Source organism: Urocampus carinirostris, chromosome 4, assembly GCF_059441175.1.
Source record: "Urocampus carinirostris isolate Australia breed hairy pipefish chromosome 4, RoL_Ucar_1.0, whole genome shotgun sequence".
In the NCBI taxonomy this organism is placed as follows: Eukaryota; Metazoa; Chordata; class Actinopteri; order Syngnathiformes; family Syngnathidae; genus Urocampus; species Urocampus carinirostris.
In genome coordinates, this window is record NC_142352.1 from 51492414 (window position 1) to 51516449 (window position 24036).

Below are 24036 nucleotides of genomic sequence, written 5' to 3' on the forward strand. Positions count from 1 at the left end.
TGGTTTTGGTGTTGCTGACGTCTTCTGTGCATTTACTGATGTAGGCTGACACAGATATGGCGTACTCATCTATGTTTAATTTGTCGATTTAAACATGTCCCAATCTGTGCATTCAAAGCAGTCCTGCAGTGCCTTTATTGCCCCCTCAGTCGACCCTCACCTGCTTCACTGTAGGTTTTTCTCTGGTCAGCAGGGGCTTGTATGCAGGAATTAGCATAACAGAAAGGTGATCTGATGAGCCAAGGAAGGGGCGGGGGGCTGCTCTGTATGCTCTTCTGATATTTGTATAGGCCAAGTCCAATGTGTTCTTACCTCTTGTAGCAAAGTCGACATGCTGGTGGAAATGCAGGAGAACTGTTCATGTTGGCCTGGTTAAAGTCCCCAGCAGCAATAAAAATGCATTCGGTGTAAGCATGCTGCAGTTCACTCACAGTTCGGTAGAGAACGTCCATTTTCTCCTTTGTATCAGTGCTTCACACTAGAGCGCGTCCAACATCCCAATATCCTTTCACAACACCTCTCCACTCATTCCTATCACCAACAAGAGCTCTAGCTTCCACTATATTTAAACCTGTTTCTGCAGTGTACTCATAACACCATCCATCCACGTCAATTGCGGCCTTTTTCTTGGTCTCCTTCCATTTACTTCTGCTCTGTAGATCCTCTTCAACATTCGCTCCTCATCCATCCTCTCCATGTGTCCAAACCAACTGAGTATTCTCTTATCCACAAGCTTACTCAGTTCCACCACTACTCCAGTTCTGTCTCTCACAATTTCATTTCTCAATCTATCCAATATTGTCACTCCTAACCTATGTTCCCTCTAAGAAGCGCGCGTGCGCAATTGCGCACTGACCACACATTCTCAGCGCACAAGAAAATCCATCCAGCGCATAAACAACATCAACATAATGTATTAATTCATATCTAATATTAGACTTAATCTAATCTAATTAATTCGCCCAATAATATTGTGTTTTTGTTTCTCACTCAGTGAGTGAAAGGTGTCTAGGTAATGATACGTTACAGTTCACTTACGGTACAAAGCCAATCATGGCATTGACGGTGCTTGCTTCTGGGCCCCGCCTATATGCGCTGTGCAGGTTAGTTAGCGGGTTAATAGATGCTAATATAAACCCTGCATCATGACGAAACGAACAGGTAGCGACACATCCAATCACCAAGCCTCAGTAAAAATGTAAAGCAGTTATTTTAAGCTGGAATTGTTGACTGAGTATGTGCAAATGGAAGAAAAAGCGGTGAAATTGGGTGAGATTTTTTCTTTTTCAAGTGAGAAAGGTCTACTCTGCAAAACATGCAGCGATGCCAAAGTAGCAAATGAGTTTTCACAGGGAAAAATGTGGATTGAATGGAAGCTGGACTATCTCAAGCGTCACGTACAGCATAAAAGTCATTTAAAAGCTGTTGAAACTGTACAAAGACTCAAGATGGGACAGGGGATTAGTACATTATTGCGGGAGAGCGCAAAAGACAGAGAGAAAAGGAACGAGCTGTCACACAAAACAAAATCGGACCCTGAACAAGTTAAAGTTCTCATTGACAATATTTTACTTGCCATCCAAATGATTGCATCAATGCTGTCAGCTCAACAAATCCACGATCACATAGCAAAATATGTGAGTATACCAGAAAGCTGGCGAAGCAAAAATTATGCCTTTGAATTTCAGAACTCGATGAGGTGCAAAATGAGACTATGTGCAATATTAAAGATGTACCCTGGCATACCCTTATAGTAGATGAGAGCACAGACATATCACTGCACAAAATGCTAGTCATATATATTAAATACAGGGAGGAAAATGATATTAACTACAAAACTGTGTATATGTCTCATATCTTACAGCACAGGACCCTCTGCCAGGCCAAAGCAGGACTCTTCCCATGGCCAAAGCAGGACTCTCACATACTGTATAACATCTACACATCCCATTTTTAAGATTTTTGTCTTTTTTAAGTGGACCAAATTACTTATTTAAAAATGAAGCGTGCATATCTGATGTTGCTCACAGTAGTCCTCAGTTTGCTCAGGGAGCTTGTGTGTTTGCCCGGATACATGAAAAAATAGAGGGAACATAGCTCCTAACATACTCCTCAAACACTTAATCTCAAAAACATTTAACTTCCTTCTCAAATCTGCGTTCAGGCTCTAAGTCTCTGCACCATACAACACAGTCAGCACAATCACACTCTCATACAGTCCCGTCTTCAAATCCATACTCATACTCTTGTTGCTTATCACTCTTCTCAGAGCACCCAAAACCTTGCTTCCTTGATTCACTCTGTGCAATACCTCGCACACCATTCCACCAACTGCAGCCACATCACAACCCAAGTACCTAAAGCTTTCAACCCCACTACATCACGTGAACACTTCATCACCTTACTCTTCCCAACATTCACACATAACATAAAACTATCACACACTCTTCCAAACTCCAGTACCAAACTTCTCAATGTTTCCTCAGAATCAGCCACAAGCGCTGTGTCATCTGCAAACAAAAGACTCACCTGCCACACTGTTCCACTGTTATCCATCTTCTCTATACCTCTGCCAAATACTCTTGCATTCACCTCTCTCACCACACCATCCATGTACACATTAAACAGCAATGGTGACATAACACACCCCTGTCTCAGACCAGTCAACACAGGGAACCACTCACTTGTCGCACTCCCTACTTCTTACACATGCTCTGCTGTTCACACAAAAACTTTTCACCCAGTCCATATGTGAGAGATATACAAGATATAAACTCTCTGTTGGCAGAATTATTCAGATTAAAACACTTATTGAAGTTTTAAATCTACTTCGTGGATATCCCAGCCCAACCTGCTCGCTGGCCGCCCAGGCTAAACTGAAAACATCCGGTCAGTAGGCGTGGTTTATTGATTTCACACATAAACAGGAAATGAAGTCACACATAAGCGCGACTTCACATTAAAATGAAATAAAATTGAGAAACGTATTTACAAATAATGGAATTAGACTGATCTTTGAAACGTGACTATGTGTACATGTGTGATGATTGTTTTTATATTAGGAATATAAAAACAGGTTAATTTCATAGCATGGAAGTCTGAGAAATACACAACCAAAAACAGCCAACTTAACATTTTCCCCCTTGTTGTGAATTTCAAAGAACATTATAAAAGAGAACATCAGATTGGTAATTTCATGGAGAGGCAAAGACCTTCAAAAAGGGAAAAAAAAATCCTCTCCTCCCAGGAATGTCTTTTCCTGGAAAAACAGAGGATAAAACAAAAACAAACAAACAAACAAAAATTGGACAACTAACACGAGCAACAACAACAAAAAAGAAAGCTTATTTTTTTAGTGTGGTTCATTTTTTTCAAAAGTGAAAACAAATCTCCAGTTAAAATGAAAAGAACCCCAAAAACCTTTTTGAAACAGTAGCATCGCTAGTTAGGCAACAGATTAGAATACGATTGCCTGGTGCCAATTTTTCAAAAATGGTATGCATAAACAAACCTTCAAAACCCTTTTTCATTAAGAAAAATATTGAATTTTAAATTCTAGCAAATATGACAGCCACATCGATAAAATGTGTGGATGTCTTACTTCAGAAATAAAAACTAAATCAAAAGCATTGTTAAAATATCGCCTGTTACCAAGATTGATCCTTCATTAAGTTTGAAACCTAATGTCGAAACGCATCAGAAAAATCCTCTTTGAGTGATAAGATGTATTTTCTTTTAAATGTAAATACCTTGTCATAATACGTTCGTTACATGATCTGATGAATGTGAAAACACCTTTTTTTTTCTTCTGTTATCTCAACTGTCAAAAGCTGTTGATACAGCATTTGAACCTAGTGTTTGTTAAACAGAGAATAAACAAAAAAAATGTCAATCAAAGAATCAATCAATTAATCGGTGCTATTTTTGATTAGACCAGTAACTATGATGTTTATCGTGCATCCCCCTAGTGTAAGTATATGAGACTTGTGCAATTGTGTGATGTGTGAGAGCTGATGTAGTAATGCAGCCTTTAATGTCCAAAGATTTCAATAAAACAGTAGCAGAAGTCGAACCGATCTCCTTTCTTCTCACTGTTTTTGGAGTTGGGGTCTTATTTTGGTACTTTTACGACCACCAGTCTTCTAAATAATGTTGTCCGGAGTTTTTGGGCGTCGATGTAAGCAGGGGCCCGACTGGCCTTACCCGCTCGGATCTTCATAGTGGCTAGGGGATCGATGTTCGTCTCATTTTCATCCCCCTGCTTTGTCCCTGGTAATCCAGGCACCCCGATAGCCGTAGGGGCGATGAGCAGAAGGGCCATTCCAGGGTGGACTGGACCAGGCATTTTTGTTTTACCAGCATCTGATCAGCAGGGGTCACTGTCTCCTCTGTGGATGAGAGAAACAGATAGAGAGAAATAGATATAGAGAGAAAAATATAGAAAGATAGAAATAGACTTAAAAAAAAATCTTTTAATAGTTTATGCTAACCATATTGTATTCCCCCTGTTGAGACACTTCCTGTGGCTCAATTTAACTTGAAAAACTAATTCATTTATTTATATAGATTCGTATATTTTCTTAAATTATCTTTATATTTATTATAAGTGAAGGCAAAATCCCCACTATAAGTTGCCATATCCATTTTGAGCATTATATCCCAAAACTCCAAATCAAGGAAACAATTTATTTTTTAAATTGTTAGTTCTAAATCTCAAATTTTGCTTTTTATTTTACTAATTCCAGTCACTGAATCCGTTTAACCATTATCCTTGTCAGAATCACTCACCCTGATTTGAGTGATTGAGTGTTCTTTTTTTGTGTATTGGTCATTGTCCAAAAATTCTGTGTGTACCTTCTATTTCCTTCTTATCATGTTATCTTGCTGTTGGCCATCCCCCTCGAGGCAGATGACCAGAGTAGATTGTTAAATCATCAACTTAGCCAATTAAAACGCTTTTACTGTTATGATTCACTCTTTGTTTTGCATTTTGTAAAAATCATAACCGATGCATCATCTTTTCAGTAAGTAAATTTGTTCAAAATAACAGTATTTTACAAAGAAAGCAGGTAATTCACGCTCAAAGTGAATGACTTTGCCAAAATGAAAAATACCATCCAAAAATGTTTTCAATGTGGGCGATACTCTAATGGTGTATGGTCATTCTAATTGATTATTGTTAAGCTATTTGACAAACATTTGAATTGTTTTATATTATAGCATATTCTTTCTGTGTGTAATATTTTTCTATCCGTCCAAAACTTCATAATTTGAATTTCAAAAAACAGTTATATGGAGAGCTTATTCAGAAGACAATTTGTCATCAATTGCGGACAAAACTAGATTTAAACTTTTTTTTTTTACTGAATTCTGACCAAAAACATTTCACGTGTCTCAAAATTTCCCCCCAACTGAGTTAAAAACTCAGTTCAACTTTTATGAATACAAGTGAAATAAGATGGTATTCATAATTTTGCAAGATAAATTTGTCAATCTTCCTTGTGTACTTATACACTTTGTATTAACAAGACTCTATATAACTTCAAGCAGACGTATTCTTGAATGTTCTTGTGTTCCAGGTTTTGATTTGTGTGTTCCACAGTACATTCACCATTTGAATGTTGCTCTTGGCCCATCAAAAGCACTTTTTCAAAATGTGTCCATGTCAAAAACGAAATAACTGTCTTTTTGTCAGTTCCACTGACAACCAGTCCAGGTATCTCCTGTTAGCTGTCTGAAAAGCAGCTGGGGTGTGCTCAATCACCCCCGTGACCTCGCTGTTGATAGGCGCAGCTGGGGTGTGCTCCATCACCCCTGTGACCTCGCTGTTGATAAGCGGCACAGACAATGGATGAATGGATGTCTTTGTTAATTTTTCTCAACTGTGTTCCCCATCACAGCAAATAACATTTTGTCCATGCCCCCTTTTTGACAGGTTGATATGCCCTTTGGAGAGTGCATTGATTTAAAAAAAAAAAAAAAGTCTTTTGTGGAACTCAGTGGCACTTAGTCTCATTAATTTTATGGTGCTTACGTACTGGGATGTTTTAGTGAATTAGCTGGATTATTCAATAGCCTAAATTTTTCTCTAAATTAAAGTACTAGTAGACATTATCTTAGTTTAATCAATTTCTATCCATTTATTTCCCGTGCAATTATATTTTTGAATTATCATGATCTGTCTAGAAATCAAATTATCTGTTATTTTTAAATTCCTATGATCCTTTCCAGGATTGATCAATCTGTTTCTCATTGTCTTCTAAAAATGCTCTTTTCCATAGACACTGTTTCCTTTTAACTTAACCAAACCATAAGTCAGCATTTGTTACATATTTATTTATCATTTGTCAATCGTAACACACTCATTCTAAAAATAAAATCAGTGTGGAATCAATTGTCCTCCCAAAGGATCTTGTCCTTTGGGCTAAACTCATCAAAATTCCAAACCCTCACACTATCTAAACATCAAAAATGTCAAATCGAACTCAATGTCAAAACTTTTTAATTGTCTTTTCCTCCCTCTATAATCATAATCAATCTTTTCTTATTGATTCAATATAAAACAATGCATACTTGTCACTTATGAATTTTATTGTTGACTCGCATTTATATTATCATAATCTTTATTCTGTGCAATAGTATTTGGTCTATGCAATAGTCTTTAGTTTTATGCATCCCTTCGAGATCCCTTGTTATTAAGGCTATACAAATTAACATGATCTGGCCCGACTATTAATACTTTTTTTTCCCCCCTTTTTTTAAAAAAGAAAAGAAAACCCATTTCATTCAGTGACTGAAATAGCTTAAGCTACGTTATTAATGATTTCTAGTCTCAAATTTTCTTTTCTGTGTTAATATGGTGTTATTTTCAAACATATTTCAAAATTGTGATTATTCTAAACAATTCAGATCACCTGCTCTTTGGTGTGCATTTTTTTATTGAGGGTAATCTGTTATTGACTATGAGAAAAACTAAGGAAATAATATATTTACGTAGTACGCCTCTTTCGAATTTGTCCATTTACGAATGAATGAGAAGATGGACACTAAAACTATGGACGGTTTCCAGTCACCTTCTTTGCTTTATTAGGAGCAAAACTACACGTCTTAAAAGTTTTTACCCTTTCGCTATTCGCATGTTCAATGAGAAATGATTAGTCTTGTTGTTTACATATTCTTTCTTTTTAAACTATTCTGTATAATTATCTTGTATTATACACTCAGTGTTTTCGTTTGCCCACATACCTGTGTCCTAGACGCATCATTTTTGCTGCGGATGCAACTTTTTTGCCACCAAATAGTCATTATTACCCAATTACTCTTTAACAAGGATTTACTGCACTCCAAACTTTTCATCGTTGTTTTGGTTTTGTGGTTTGAGTTTTTATTTTTCTGCATGCCGATCTTGGCTAACGAGATCTTGTCGCGTCGAGATTACGTCATTGTTGGTGGTGATTGTTGTCGAGCGAAGGTTAAGTCTTTTTTTTTTTTTTAAGAGAAGTCAAAATGAGACATGAACCACATCTCTAAAACTTATAAAGCAGCGTTAGTGCAACAATTTTACTGTAAAATCAAATTTTACAGTATTCCCATGGTAGTATTATCATGATAGTTCCATAGTAATATTTCTGTAGTCTGTAATATTTCTTATTGCGACAATGAAATAGTATAGTGTTTTAGTATTTCTAGTATTTTTGTAGTAGAATTTTTATTATTGTAATACTTTGCCATTGCATTTCTTTTTCCTTTGTGGTTAACTGCATATGAATGGCTGGATTAAACCCGAGAGGTTTAACTCTGACCCAATTGTGGAAACATTTCTTTGATGAATTTGTTTACCACTGTGCCCAGCATCTTTTTCTATAATATAATTTGTGTATGTATTGTATGTCTCTTCTTATTCTAAAGCAAAACATTATGTAATGTCCATGTTTATTTGCCTTCAATTAGATATTGTAATAATATTCTTTTATTTTTGTAGCTTATCTATAAAAATACTGCTATATGTTTCTTGCACAATGTTGACAATTCTTTGCACTATGATGACTATTTTTGCACCAAATGCATATTGCACAAACCTTACAATACCAAACTGTATGGCACATCCTACATGCCGATATTTCTTGTGTAAATATTGTGTGAATTATAACTCTAACCTTATCTTCTCTGTTCCTTTACCTCGCTTGAAACTGGAGTGTCATGCCCAATTTCGTTGTCACAATATGTTAACCTATTTTGTAACTATAACATGAGGACCTCCAAAAACACCATATAATGTGTTGTGTTTCATACTTACCCAACAAATTATTTTTTATTTAATTAACCTTTTCCCTTTACATTTTTCTTTCCTTTTCTTACGCGCCCTCTCACACTGGCTCCTTAGCTCACCAATATAATGCGAAAACGACGTATAATCTCCCACTTAATTTTTCCTTCAAACCAAGTAAATCTACTTTAGCTTCACCTATTCAATGTGTAAATGACGTTTCTTGATCTGCAACAAGTCATCTTAATTATTTGTATTCCAATCAATACATTTTCATTCCATAATTTTTAGACTGAAGTATTTACCGTATTTTCCGCACTATAGGGCGCACCGGGTTATAGGGCGCACCCCAAAAAAATATTTTTGGTCCTATATCTTCCATAGATAAGCCGCACCGGATTATAAGGCGCTACAATGGGAACGTCGACAAAACAGTCAGATGATTCAGTCAAACTGATTACCCCCTTAACATTCCCAAAGCTTGCAAAGAAGCAAATACGTGTCGTAGACACGTGCGGATGCGGTGTCCGTACGATGTCACTTAAATGCGTCATTTCAAATATCATTTGGAAGGTTAAAGTCTTGGGATTCAAGAAATGCCAAACATTTCTATGTTTCTATTTTTTTTTTCGCTCACAACTTTACTGTGCATATGACAATAAACACTTGGAATTGAGTTGAATTCACTCAACTCATCACAGCAACATCAAGATCGTTCTAAAACAAGATACTGGGAAAATATAAAGCCGCATAACTCACCTAAGTTCTCACGTTCAATAATGATACGCAATCATGGTCTTCTTACAACCGTGAGTGAAGTAAATCCAGGAGAGTAGAATATTTACAAATACAGACTAATGAAACATGTTTCTTTATGGCGTACTTTAGCAAGCTTGCTACGCCATTGCTAAACTCGGCCGATTGCAGGGTTTGTTTTGGCCATCTAGCCAATCCGAGGCTCCGAATAACTTCAGCCAATAGCGATCGATTTAACGGATGATTAACACATCTTTTTCGGCCAATTGCAGGGTTTGTTTTGGCCCTCTAGCCAATCCGAGGCTCCGAATAACTTCAGCCAATAGCGATCGATTTAACGGATGATTAACACATCTTTTTCGGCCGATTGCAGGGTTTGTTTTGGCCATCTAACCAATCTGAGGCTCCGAATAACTTCAGCCAATAGTGATCAATTCAAATGAAGATTGACACATTGGTTAGCCAATGAAACGCCGGTATATAAATCCCAGCATACACCGCGGACTACTCCAGGTTCGGGGTAAAATCGAGTCGGCGGCTGTTGCGTAAGTTGCGAGACCTTGCAAATTTAATATTGAGCCATATATAAGGCGCACTGTGTTATAAGGCGCATGGTCAGCTTTTGAAAAAAATTAAGACTTTTGGATGCGCCTTTCAGTGCGGAAAATACAGTATTAATGATTTTTCAAAATTTTTGTATAAAAATGCCTTCATCTCAAATTAATCTATTCCAATTCACTCAATTGTATTTTTCCTCGTCTCTCCAGTCCTTAATTTTCCAATTTTGAACTGAAAACAGGAATATATTATCTTTTTCGGTAGACCGCTACCCACGGAATTTAACTGTTTTTCAGTGGACTCCGTCGTCCCTTAGAACTATTGGGGGGCCTTAACTCTGTCATACGCCTTTTCTAAGTCCATGAAAGCCAAATAAACATCCTTCACTTTTGCAAAATATTTCTCTTACACCTGTCGTACTGCAAACACTTGATCCACACATCCTCTTCCTTTCCTGAAACCACTCTGCTCCTCCATCACCGCCTCATCCGTTCTTTCTCTGACTCTCTTAATCAAGACTCTCCCATACAGCTTACCCGGCACAGACAACAAACTGATACCTCTCGAATTGCTACATTCATACTTATCACCTTTACCCTTATACAATGGCACCACACATGCACTACAGCAATCAACAGGAACCACACCACTTAAAAAGCATACATTCAACAAGCATACTAACCAGTCAATCATAGCTGTGCCACCTTTATTCAAGCATTCAGCAGTACAACCATCCAACCCAGGCGCCTTCCCCCCTTTCATTTCTTTCACTGCCTCTTGCACCTCCCATGTTTCCACAGGCTTCACATTTAAATCACCCAACACGGGCATTCTCCCCCATACCACAAATAGCCTTGACTCTCACTTCTCTACCCTCCACATTTAGTAACTCCTCAAAATACTCTGCCCATCTCGTCCTGACTGCACTACCACTAAGGGCCCGGTCACACAGCCGTTTGCGGCTGAATCAAGTCAAGTCAAGTCAAGTCATTTTTATTTGTATAGCCCTAAATCACGAAGAGTCTCAAAGGGCTTCACAGATCACCACACTATATTACACAGACTATTTTTCAGCCGACGAGAAGAGTAGGTTATTCATATGCTATGGTGTAGAAGTGAGTTTTAAGTTTAGATTTAAACATTTCCACTGAGGTTGCAGATCGGATCTCAGGGGGAAGAGCATTCCACAGCACCGGTGCCCGGATGGAGAACGCTCTTGAACCAGCAGAACACTTCTTTGCTCTTGGGATCACCAGAAGACCGGCACTCTCAGATCGTAGGCTTCGGACCGGGACGTAGGGGCAAATCAGATCTGAAAGATAAGAGGGAGCAAGTCCTGAATGTTGTTGACAAAACTAAAGAGATCATTGTCGACTTTAGGAAAAACCAGCCCAACCATGCCCCACTTTGTATCAACAACAAGGCTGTGGAGGTTGTCAGCAGTATCAAGTTCCTAGGGGTGCACATTACAAACAAACTCACCTGGTCCGTGAACACTGCATCACTGGTTAAGAGGGCACAGCAGCGCCTGTACTTCCTGCGGAGGATGAGGAGAGCCCACCTGCCCCCACCCTCCCTCATCACATTCTACAGGGGCACCATAGAGAGTATCCTGACCAGCTGTATCTCTGTGTGGTGTGGAGGCTGCAGCGCTACCGACTGGGGTAGTGTGAGGAGGGTAACGAGGACAGCAGAGAAAATAATCGGGACTACACTTCCCTCCATTCAGGACATTGGCCAGAAGCGCTGCCTATCCCATGCTAAGAACATTACCCGGGACCCCTCTCACCCCCATCATGGACTGTTCACTCTGCTAGCCTCTGGGAAGAGGTTCTGCAGTGTGCGGTGCAGGACCACCAGGCTCCGCAATAGTCTAGTCCCCCTGGCCATTAGACTGTTAAATGGTCAATCTAACATATAGTTAACTTAAATCTAAACGGCTGCTAATCTGACTTTTTGCACTACTGGCAGTTTTTTATAGCTTGCCACTCATTGCACATTGCTCTCTGCACTATGGTAATTACAGCGTTATTGTTACAGTGTTAATGTTACTGTGTACCTGACTTGTTAACCTGACTGCCCATTTTGCACATCTGGTTAGCTACTCTTCTTGCACTATCGGCACTATGGTAAAATACTATACGTAGCCAATTACAATACAACTTTATTTATATCTGTACATTCAAGGAAACTGTGGGGGTCAGATGCATCGACATTTCGTCTGTATACACGTGTACTAGAATGACAATAAAGTAGATCTGAATCTGAATCTGAAAAGTCCATGTATGATTTTGTACAATACTAAGAGAACCTTGAAATCACATCTATGGCTAACTGGGAGCCAATGCAGGTTAGCCAAAATTGGTGTTATGTGATCGTACTTTTTTGTCCTAGTTAAAAGCCTCGCTGCGGCATTTTGTACCAGCTGAAGTGACTTGATTCTAGACTTCGGGAGACCAGAGAGTAGTGCATTACAGTAATCGAGACGGGAGGTGACAAACACATGAATTATAATTTCCGCATCAGACTGAGACAGTATTGAACGGATTTTAGCAATGTTACGAAGATGGAAGAAAGCGGTTCTAGTAATTTTCTTTACATGCATTTCAAAGGATAGATCAGGGTCAAATATGACACCTAAATTTTTAACTGAGTCACTCTGTGTGATGTGACATTTGTCAATGTTCACAGCAGTTTTTGAGAATATATCACGGCATTTAGATGGACCAATGACTAACATTTCGGTCTTTTCAGAGTTAAGACGCAAGAAATTGAGTGACATCCACTCTTTTATCTCAATGAGGCAGGCCTCCAAATTTCCACAGTTTAGTGTGGGAGATTCCTCCAACGGAAGATATAGTTGAGTGTCGTCTGCGTAGCAGTGGAAGCTGATATTGTACTTGCGAATAATATCACCTAATGGAAGCATGTAAATACTGAAAAGAAGGGGGCCAAGCACTGAACCCTGCGGAACACCGCAGGTAACATTAAAGGGCTCAGATGTCATTTCACCATTTTTAACACAGTGCGTCCTATCTGAGAGGTAGGATCTGAACCACGAGAGGACGGTTCCTGAGAGACCAATCCATTTTTCCAACCGTTCTAGTAAGAAATTGTGGTGCACTGTGTCAAAAGCAGCACTAAGATCCAGCAGCAGCAAAAGTGATGAAGCACCAGAATCCATTGCCAGTAGGAGATAATTTGTTACCTTGATCAGAGCTGTCTCAGTAGAGTGGTTAGCACTGAATCCTGATTGCATGGATTCAAAAAGGTTATTCTCGGATATGAAAGCATTCACCTGCTGTGCCACTACTTTTTCGAGTACTTTAGAGAGGAAAGGTAGGTTTGACACAGGTCTGTCATTACTTAAGATTTCTGGATCAAGGTTGGGTCGTTTCAGTGTGGGTTTGATAACGGCGGACTTAAAAGCTGCTGGAACTACACCTGAGGAGAGTGATATGTTTATAATATTTAGAACTGAAGGTCCAAGGACACCAAAAAGACTTTTAATAAGTGAACCTGGGAGCGGGTCGAACTGGCAAGTTGTCGGTTTAGCCGCATTCACCACCTGTTTGAGATCATCAAGTGACAGTTCACTAAAACGGGACAATTTCCCAGGACAGCCACCCTGTCGTGCATCTGTAGATTTCAGACCTTTAGTATGTGTGGTGTTAATAATTTCTTTAGCAATTTCTTCCTGTATGCATTGAATCTTCTTAGTAAAGAAGACCATTAAGTCATGAGCAGAGTGCGTCGAACTATCTGCAGTAGTCTGTTGCCTTGTAAGCGATGCTACAGTGTCAAAAAGGGCTTTGGGATTGTTCTTTTGAGACGCAATCACCTTCGAAAGATAGGCCAATTTTGCAGAGGCAAGGGCCGCTTTATACTTTAACAAGCTGTCACACCATGTTTGATGGAAAACCTCAAGCTTGGTAGTGCGCCATTTTCTTTCCAATTTCCTGCATTCTTGTTTAAGGGTTCTAGTTTCATCAGTAAACCAAGGCGTGCGTCTTTTAGGACGTGATTTTAGCTTCATGGGCGCTATTGAATCCAGGACACTAGTCAGGGTGGTATTGAACTCATTCAAGAGTGAGTCAATCGAGCCATTGTATGAAGGAAAGGACGCAACTGCTCCAGGAAGGAGTTCAAAGAGCTCAGAAACTGTGCCAGTGCTTATATTGCGTCCGCTAAATCCTTCAGCTTTTTTAACACTACATTTAGCTAGCACCTCAAATGTAACTAAATAATGATCCGAGATAACGGTAGTACACGGTAACACCATAATGTTTGAGGTTAAAACGCCTCGAGTCAGAATCAAGTCTAGCGTGTTCCCATCTTTATGGGTTGGCAAATCAACCAGTTGATTAAAACCAAATGCATCAATTAGAGACTTAAACGCAATAGTGAGTGAACTGAGTGGGGAGTTCATATGAATGTTAAAGTCCCCCATAATTATAATTTTGTCTGCATAGGTTACTAGTTCAGACAAAAGTTCAGCAAATTTGTCTAAGAAAGTTGTGTATGGCCCAGGTGCGCGATAGATAGTTATTACATAAATTGACAATAGAGAGGACCGCATCACAAGAGCCTCAAACGCCTTGTAATTATTAGAGGTACGAGGATTAAATTTGAGCGTTTTTTCAGAAATGAGCGCGACACCGCCACCCTTTTTCAACGTGCGTGCTACATGGCTACTCTCGTAGTCTGAGGGAGAAGCATAATTTAGCGCTAAATACTCATCCGGGCGTAACCAAGTTTCACAAAGACCCATACAGTTAAGTTTATAATCACGAATAATGATCAACAAGTAAAGCTTTTGAAGCAAGCGAACTAATATTTAACAGACCAAATTTTAGCTTTGCTGATTTATTTGACTTAGCTGAACTCTTTGTAGTCTTTGTCGAGATCTTCAAAAGATGCCGCGGTCGTTGCTTTTCGTGTGCGCTGAGTGTAAAGCTTCGGTTGTCCGGCGAGGAATGAATGGTGGAATTAGTTACATCCTCGCGTCCATCTTGCTGCTTAGACTTCGCACGCTTCACACATCTACCTGCACGGCAACCACGCTTCTGTTTTCTGTCCTTACGGCGCCGTTGTCGTCGTTTATTAAGAGGAATAGCGGTCCACAAGGATGCCGGATCTCTTTGAAGTTCGCTCGGTATATCATAGGCGGTATAAAAAGTGCCCGAAAAGTCGAAATTTAGACGCCCACCCAACCCAATAAGTTCGTCCCTACTGTAAGTGTTTTTGGCCACACATGTGTCCAAAAGTGAAAGCAAAAAAGACAAGAGAACGGCAATAAATAGAAGATTAGCTGGAGAGCAACTAGCCGCAAGCATGCATCCATGCGCCGCCATGTTGATGATTGGCCGTGCGAAAAAGTTTTGAGCTGCTCAAAACTTTGAGCACATGTTAACCGCGGGCAGCACACGAGGTAATGACGCGGAAATGACGCGGAACGACGTGCTCTGGCCGCGGCCAGGGCGTGGTTACACATGGGTAGGACGGGAAATTTCAGCGGGTAATCGTGGGTGGAGCATGGTAATAGCATGTTCTGCGCCTGTATTGCGGTGTTATTACGTGAAATTAGTGTGGTACGCGTGTGACGGTCAAACGCCTTTCTCCGCGTATATACAGCGTGATTTGCCGAGCACACGTCTTAATCCATTTTTATTTCTTGACATTTATTTTCATTTCATAACAAGATAATAAAATCAAAATGAAAAACTATTACAATAATAACATATTGGCTTCTTCGGTGCCATAGCTTAAAATCTTGATCTTCACGGGACTGTGTCTTGAGCGGTTATGATTTCTACAGCCCGGTGTTATGCCGAGAAATGCATCCCTGCTACTACAACCACTTTTACCTCGTTTTATCTCACTTTTATATCACTTTTAGGGAATGTAATGGCGAACATATAACCCAAACCACTTCGTCTTGCATTTGTTGGGAATGTAATACAACTTAAACCATTCCGTCTTTGTTTTTGTTGTAAACGTAATCGAACGGTAATGCACACCATATATAAAACCTCCCCCCCTCGCGTGAACGCGCATTCTGCTGCGCTTCCAACAAAAGCGATCGTGTTCTATATAAAACGCTTATTAAAACAATAAAGCGAGCTAATTATAACAATTGGGAGATCCTAGTCTATATAACGCGTTTATTTAAACAATAAAGTGCGATCGTATTCTACAAAATGCGTTTGTTAACGCGGATGAAAAAGTCACCAACGTCAATGCACGCTTCCAACAAAAGCGATCGCAGCAGAATGCGCGTTCACGCGAGGGGGGAGGATTTTGCATAGGAGTCGGATTTGGGCACAACACCGGCTCGGGAGCTTTTATACCCGTGGTCCACACGAGAAAATGACGCGGAAATGACGCGATGAGGAAGCGGAACCGTCGCCGGCGTCTGTTTTGCAGGCATACCACCGATGAACAGCGGTTTGGCCAATTTTGTGCATTTTCCATCACGGGCGTAAAAAAACTCAAAATTTTACCCGCGATACAGACGCAAACGGCTGTATGACTGGGCCCTAACCAGGAAACTACTGTCCTTATCTTTCACTTTCTCTTCTTTTACAGACTTGCTCTTTCTTACTCTTTCACTTCTTTCCAGAGAACTTTTTTCCTTTCTTCAAAGTTCACTCCTATCTTTTGACACCATTCATCATTTGCTTTCCTTTTCACTGCTTCCACTACCGCTTTTGAAATATTTTACATGGTTGGATTTACTACACTCACAGATGTAAGGGGACCATGATTGCATAATATTATTGAACATGATGGCTGCAAGACGACTTTAGTGAGCTACCCCAGCTTTATATTTTCCCAGTGTCTTGTTCAGACTGATCGTGATGTTTCTGTGATGAGTCTATTGTTAAATTTTATTCAATTTAAAGTGTTTATTGTCATATGCACAGTAAAGAACCACGATTCCCTGCACAATAAAATTCTTACTTTGCTGTCCACACAGTTGCCAGCGGAAAAAAAAATAGAAACTAAGAAATGGTTGGCATTTCTTGAATCCCTAGAGTTCGACCTTCCTAATGATATGTGGAATGACGCATTTGAGTGATTGGTGACATTGTAAAGACAGTGTCCGTACGTGTCTGAGACACGTATTTGCTTCTTTGCGAGCCGTCGGAAGGTTATGGGGTTAAAAAGTTTGACTGAACTGACGGTTTAGTTGACATTCCCACTGTAGTGCCTTATTGTCCGGTGCGCCTTATTTATGGAAAATATATGACAAAACTATTTTGGGGGATGCGCCTCATAGTCGTGAAAATACGGGACTTACAATTGGTCTCAAGTTTACAATCTGTGTTTCACTTTGTCTTGTATGCCATCAAACAGATCATGTAGTAATACCCCAAAGTATCTCAAGCATTAAAGATAAGATGTAGGGTAAAGGTTTTTTCGAAGTTTTTCTTATTATCTTGCCGCCACTGGTTTGAATAAACACATTGCAATAGCCGCACCACACCTTGAAGAGTGCAAGTATAAACCTAAGGCCATTAGTTCCTCAACCTCTCTCATCGCTTGTGTTGTTTTATTCCCGTACGCAAAGTGATAAATTAAAGTCATGCCACACTGAAATTCACCCCATCTGTTTGTGCAATCTGGGCCTTGCACACGTTTTCCCATGGAAAGGGTGCACAGCTGCTCTTTGGGTAGGCATGCTGGACCCAATTGAAATGCTTAATTGATAATACTATGCCTGGAGATTCCTCATTCTCCCAACTGATTTGTGAAAAAATGTACATCCTTTACCCTACCTAATGCCAGATGGTCAGCTTGTAGGAGCTCTTCAAAGGGATATTGATTCAAATATTTGAGACTGACGGTGTATATTTCCATTAAGTCGCATTCATGTATAATGTTTCAAATTTCTACCTTGTTTCATTTCTCTACAGCCAAAAGAAGTGGCAAACACATTGTGTGGCTACAAGGTGTTGGAACAACAGGTAAGCCTGATAAATGAGACCATTTAAAAAAAAAAAAACATTTTAACTAATTCTGCGCCATGACATATAAACTTTTCAAAAGCATTGTCCCCTAGTGCCAAAAGGTCAAAATATTTTTTGGTTGTTTTATTTGAAAATATGGTATAAAGAGTTTGGCTCTGCTAAACAGTACACCTCTTGTAATGATTTCAGCATCATAAATCACTGTTACATGGCAGGAATGGCTTTGATCATAGCTTTGTCCACACATCAAAGAAGCTTCAGTTTCTTCGAAGATGCAATCCCGAGATTTCCCTGGAGGCTTAGAATGCAATCATTAGCAGCATCCAGAAAGCAGGTTTTAAGGGAGTTCCACTCCTGTTCCGGGTCATCAGCGTTAGCGGCTCCTGCCAATGTTTCTGCAAGCTTGCTGGCAAACGCATGAGCAACGTCAGGATCGCCAGGTAGGAGACATCCGGCCTTGGACGACCGATGAGCCGCCACCTAGGGGTCCTGAATCGCAGTGTCTAATTGGTAGCCTGTGGTCACAGTTGTAGAACTGCGCACTTCTTAATATCCTACAGTTTTGGGTCCATCTCCACCGCCCGTCTATGCGAATGTGATCGATCTCTTTCTTTGTGACGCCGTCATTGGAATACCAAGACCAGCGTCTGGAAGCCGGCCTTTGGAACCATGACCCAGCAATCCTCAACCCATGGCTTGACGCAAAGCCGAGAGGCATTGAGGAGCTCTGGTCGCGCTTTGCCAAACCGTAAGGACCAACACAAGTTGTATCTTGCCCTGGAAGTGCAAGTGATTGTATTGAAGTCTACAGACCTACAAATGCACAGGCTGATTGCCTCCATGCCACGCCGGATTGATGCAGTAATCCGTGCAAAAGGATTCCCAACCAAGTACTGAGTGCATCGATGGACATTTTCAAATGTTTGATTTAGTTTTGCTGTTATAAAATTATTTTTTTACTTGGTCTGAGGAAGTATTCTAATATTTTGAAATAGGATTTTTGAGTTTTTTTCACCTGTAAGCCAAAATCAGCAATATTCAAATAATAAAAGGCTTGAAATAGTTTAGTTGATGTGTAATGAATCCAGAATGTATGACATTTTTGTTTTTTTAATTGCATTACAGAAAATAAAGAACTTTATCACAATATTCTAATTTTCTGAGACAGTCCAGTAGGTCAGATATCAATAATTATAATAACTACAATAATCACATATTTTATACACCAATCTGCGCAATACCCATCCCTCAACCCCACAATGCTCCCAGCCACCAAACGTCACCGCGGCACCAATGACAATAACAACAATAAAAATGAACATAATATTTATGATATCAGTACTGATATAATAGCAACAATGACAACAAGTTAACCATAGTTTTAAACACAGTATTTCCGATCTCACTCATATCCCTTTTTCTTCATCCCTGTATTTCGCCAGTAATGCTTTTTTTGTATTTACAGTAAATTTGAACACATGAATAGTTGGACATTGTTTGATCTTATCTTGTAAATTATTCCAAAGTTTGACTCCACACACAGACACACACACATACTTTTCCTGGTTGTTCTCACCTTTGGGATTTTGAATTTACTACAGCCCCTTAAGTTATAATTTCCCTCTTTCCGAGTGAATAATTTTTGGATGTTTTCTGACACTATGTTTTTGTTGACCTTAAATAACAGTTGTGAAGTGAAAATTTTACTAAATCATCCAATTTTAATAATTTGGACTGCATGAATAGATTATTAGTATGATCACGATATCCTACCCTGTGTATGGTTTTTATTGCACGTTTTTAAGGATAAAAAGGTGCTGTAGTGAACTTTTGTAATTATTACCTCAGACTTCTGCACAATATGTTAAATATGGCAGAACTAGAGAACAATATAATAAATACAATGCATTCTAATTTAAAACAAGTGTGGCTTTATTAATTATTGAAATGCTTTTAGATACCTTAGTTTGTATGTGTCTGATGTGTGTTTTCCAACTTAATTTATTGTCTATTATGCCCCTTAAAAACTTAATTTCTGATACAATGTCTTTTGCAACACAATCCATTTTTACTTCTAAATCTTGTTTTGCCTTGCGATTACCAAAGAATAGTACTTTGGTTTTATTTAAATTTAAAGATAATTTATTTATATCCATCCATGCTTTTAGGTTAATTAGTTCACGAATAATACAGGTTACCAAATCAATATAGTCATCATTTGAATAGAAAATGTTAGTGTCGTCTGCAAATATTACTATCTTCAATAGTTTTGAAACATTAAAAATATCGTTAATATATAAATTAAATAACTTTGGGCCCAGGATAGAACCCTGTGGTATTCCACAACAGATGTCCAAGTATTCAGATGACAACTCTCCCATTTTTACATATTGCTTTCTCCCCGTCAAATAACTTTTGCTGATCTGTTTGCTCTAAAACCATATTGATTTTCATTAATCAATTTATGTTTATCTACAAATTGTTCTAGTCTATTATTGTAAAGTCTCTCTAACATTTTAGAGAACTGAGGAAGCAGAGATACTGGTCTATAGTTTGTTAAAATGTGCTTGTTTCCATTTTTGTATATAGGTATAACTTTTGCTATTTTCATTTAATTTAGAAATTTGCCTGTTAGAAATGGTTACAGATGTAGGTCAATGGTTTCACAATGCTATTTATAATTTGCTTAACTAATATCATATAGATGTCAAAACAATCCATAGACGTTTTGTTTTTACAGTTGTTAACCACGTCTAAGATTTATTTTTCCGTAACCCCAGATAAAAACATGGTCTTGGAGTTCATTTTTATCAGTGACTCAAATTGCTTACCACTGCACTCTGGGATATTTGCAGCGAGCACTGGTCCAACATTTACAAAATAACTATTGAAATTCTCCACGACTTGATTTAAATTATAATTTTCACTTTTCTTATCTACAAAATAGTTTGGTTATGCCTTACTTACATACTTTCCTTTTATTATACTATTTAATATATCCCAAATACCTTTAATATTACTTTTGTTATGATGTAATAAATTGGTATAGCATAATTTCTTGCTCGCTTTTAATATTCCTGTCAATTTGTTTATATACGTTTTATATCGGGATTCGGCTTCCTGAGTTCTTAGTTTAATTAATTATCTATACAAGGTGTTTTTTTTTTTCCTACAAGCATTATATAAACCCTTAGTTATCCATGGATGGTTAACAGATTTATTCTTAATATTAGTGTGTCTCATCGGGCAATTTTTGTTATATTTGTTGGTGAATATTTCCAAAAATATGTCAAACGCACGATCCACATCATCTGTACCATATATAGCATTCTAGTTTTGTTTAACTAAGTCATTATAGAGTGATAGTCTCTTCAGTTCTAACTCGTTTGTAGACATAATCCTTAGTTGATTCTTGTCTAGTAACCTTTTCATCATACACTGTAAATACCAGTAGATCAGAAATATCACAAACGAGTAATCCGCTGACATTTGTAAATTCCATATTTGTAAATATATTGTCAATGAGTGTTGCACTGTGTGAAGTGAATCTACTAGGTCTTAATATAGTTGGGTACAAACTCATACTGTACATTTTATTAATATAGTCATCAATGTTTTTATGTTTTTTTGGATTCATTAGATCGATGTTGAAATCTCCACAGATGAATAATGTTTTGGTGCCTATTGTTGAATATGTTTTTTCAGCCCAGTTTGTGAAGGTTTCCAGATTTGAGCCCGGTGACCTATATACACAACTGACTACACGGAGTGGGCAAGTCTCAGTCGCATAATACGCTCACAGACGGGTGAAATTTCCTGAAACTAGGAGACCAGACCTTGGGCCACTGCCACCCCCTCGTTATGGGGACAGTCTCCTCGGCCAGACCAGTACTAGGTGTAGCCACCACTGCCGATCTCACCTGAGTATGGCCTTCTAACCTCAGAAAGGGCAGCAACAGCAACACCCAGCCGGGCTAGCCCTTGAGATAGGAGAGGTACACGGGAGTCTTCACGGAGAGAGGTGACGTTCCAGGCGCCCACTCGGATCGACCACCTCAGATTCAACCAAGAGGGTGAAGAGCCAGGAGGCGACACCTCAGCACCGCCGCTACGTGTTAGCTCCCAACCTGGCTTGACCCGGTTGCTCCGAGGTTTCCTCCCTTTTTGGCGATGGGGGTCCCAGAGGCTTTGTCCCATCACTTTCGCCTATAACCGGCGTCTGGAGTACTCGGCTTTAGACTAGGTTTTTGGCTATTTCAGGAAGAGTGGGTAAAAACCACAGCTCCTTAGGCTCCAGGGCTAAGGGTCGCCACCCCTTTCGACATCGTACAATATAGCTGTAGCCTGTGACAATACTGATACCAGATCCTAAATCACTGCGGGAAAACTGATTTGTTCCAAAGTTTTGAGTATCACGTTGTACATTAAGCATTGCATCACCAGAAGGCTTTCCTATTTTTGTTGAAAAACAAACTTTGTGGCAATTACGTTATGTCCTATGCTTTTGTTACGTTTTAAAGGCTCTTTGACCGGTAACAACTTTGCGTTTCGTATATATTTGTGTCTACAGTATATACCAGTGTTTATATGTTTAAATGGATAAATAACTAGATGGAAAAAATGATTTCTTCAAAAATAAAAACATGAATGACTAAAAGTAAATGCAAAGATAGCACCAAAGTGAAAGTTATGTTTGAAGTTCATCCTTCAACAAAAGGGTGTTTTTTCAGAAGTTTTCTTGGAAATGGTAAAGCAAGAAAGCAACATTTTCTCATGAAAAGATGAGAGTGCAAGCTTTCTTTTTCAAATGTCCTATTCATGTATTGTAGGAGCCATAAAAGCTAAAAATATTTTTTTTTCACTCCAGACAAAATCCAATTCTTAGCACATCTTATTTCACTATGTTTGATGATTAGACAAAATTTATGAAATAAGAATAATACCAGCGTCTGTACCCCTATATCTATATAGAAAAAAAACACTTAAAATTTGTCTCCTGTGTTGGCTCATTTTGTCCTAAATAAAGATTTTAAAAGAAGGTATTTAGTACAAATTTCACAAAATACTGCAAAAACCAAGGTATTTACCATCAGTGCAGACGGCACTGGCTGAGGGGAGGAGTGTGTGCGCTGTGTGTATCTCAGCCCATTCTTGCCGCTCACCGCATCAAATTTCACTGGGTTCTTTGCTAGTGCTTATGGGTGTTAACGGTTTATTCTATTGCTTTTTATCTTAGTGTTTCATCAATGAACACAGAATGTTTAATGAACTTCCATATAACTGTCAGGATTTTGCGCTATATATTGATTGGAACTCTTTGCACAGCCGGTATTGTCTTTGCTCCGCACGTGCGAAAATTGCCTCCGTATGTAACAATAAATTAAATATTTGCACAAACTTAATTTTATCTCCGAGCCAGAATACTCCTGAAAAGAGCCATACATGTCTCATGAGCCATACTGTAGGTTCCCGACCGCTGCTATACTGCTATAGAACAGTTTTCTGAAGGCCTTAAAAAGTGAGTCAAAATGGCAAAAATTTGCTTCCAATTTGAGAAAAACATCTGGCATTGAACAAGTACCGTAAATTCAAGATTTATAAGACGCACCTGATTATAAGCCGCACCCACCACATTTCGAGAGGAAAACCGACTTAGTACATACACAAGCCGCACCAGTATACTGTATTAGCCGCATGCGCCCACCTTATATAATGGATGTTATTTGAATGAACTACTCTGTTGACGGGGGGATTTTGTATAAATTTATTGATATATATCCTTCATCAATCGTCCCCTACCTATTAATAATCAATTCATGATTCATTTCAAAGCCAATTGACCGAGACACTTGCTCCCAGTCAACGAACTGAGTCAATGTCCTAACCAAAGGGCAAAGAAACTGGGGAGGGATTTTTTAAGCGTTATTGTTCTATCTTCTTTGTTCATTATCCATTATCCGTTATCGGTCAGTTCATAATACGCTACAAAGCCTAGGAGCTGGGACTCTTACTCTCAGCCAAAAGGCCAAGCTAAGATCCTAGCCTTAATGCCTTCCTGCGATAATTGCGATGGTTTGAACAAATTTATTGACACTAATAACAGAAAACAATCTTGACAATCTCAACCGCAATTAAGCACATTCACAATATTATATTTCAATATGACGTTTAACAGCAAACACAATGTGAGGTTTGCACAACCCTTCTCGAAAATCTTAATAACAATCAAGCATATTCACGATTTCGTTATATAACGAATTTTTTTTTGGTTTGAACAAATTTATTGACACTAATAACAGAAAACAATCATGACAATCTCAACAGCAATTAAGCACATTCACAATATTATATTTCAATTTGTCTTTTTTAACAGCAAGCACAATGTGAGGTTTGAACAACCCTTCTCGAAAATCTTAATAGCAAACAAGCATATTCACAATTTCATTATATAACATCTTTGTTAGTGTCAATAGATCCGTCCAG

The 24036-nt window shown here is 38.8% G+C and overlaps 1 protein-coding gene across 2 annotated transcripts in view; it reads left to right on the forward strand.

The window, feature by feature from the left end:
• The window catches only part of tspan15 (tetraspanin 15), a 50378-nt gene that overhangs the window by 17105 nt on the left and 9237 nt on the right, over positions 1–24036 (forward strand). For both annotated transcript variants that reach the window (XM_088334851.1, XM_088334852.1), the window contains exon 6: positions 17500–17550. In XM_088334851.1, the coding sequence (XP_088190977.1) occupies positions 17500–17550 (51 nt within the window). The remainder of the gene's footprint in view (positions 1–17499; positions 17551–24036) is intronic.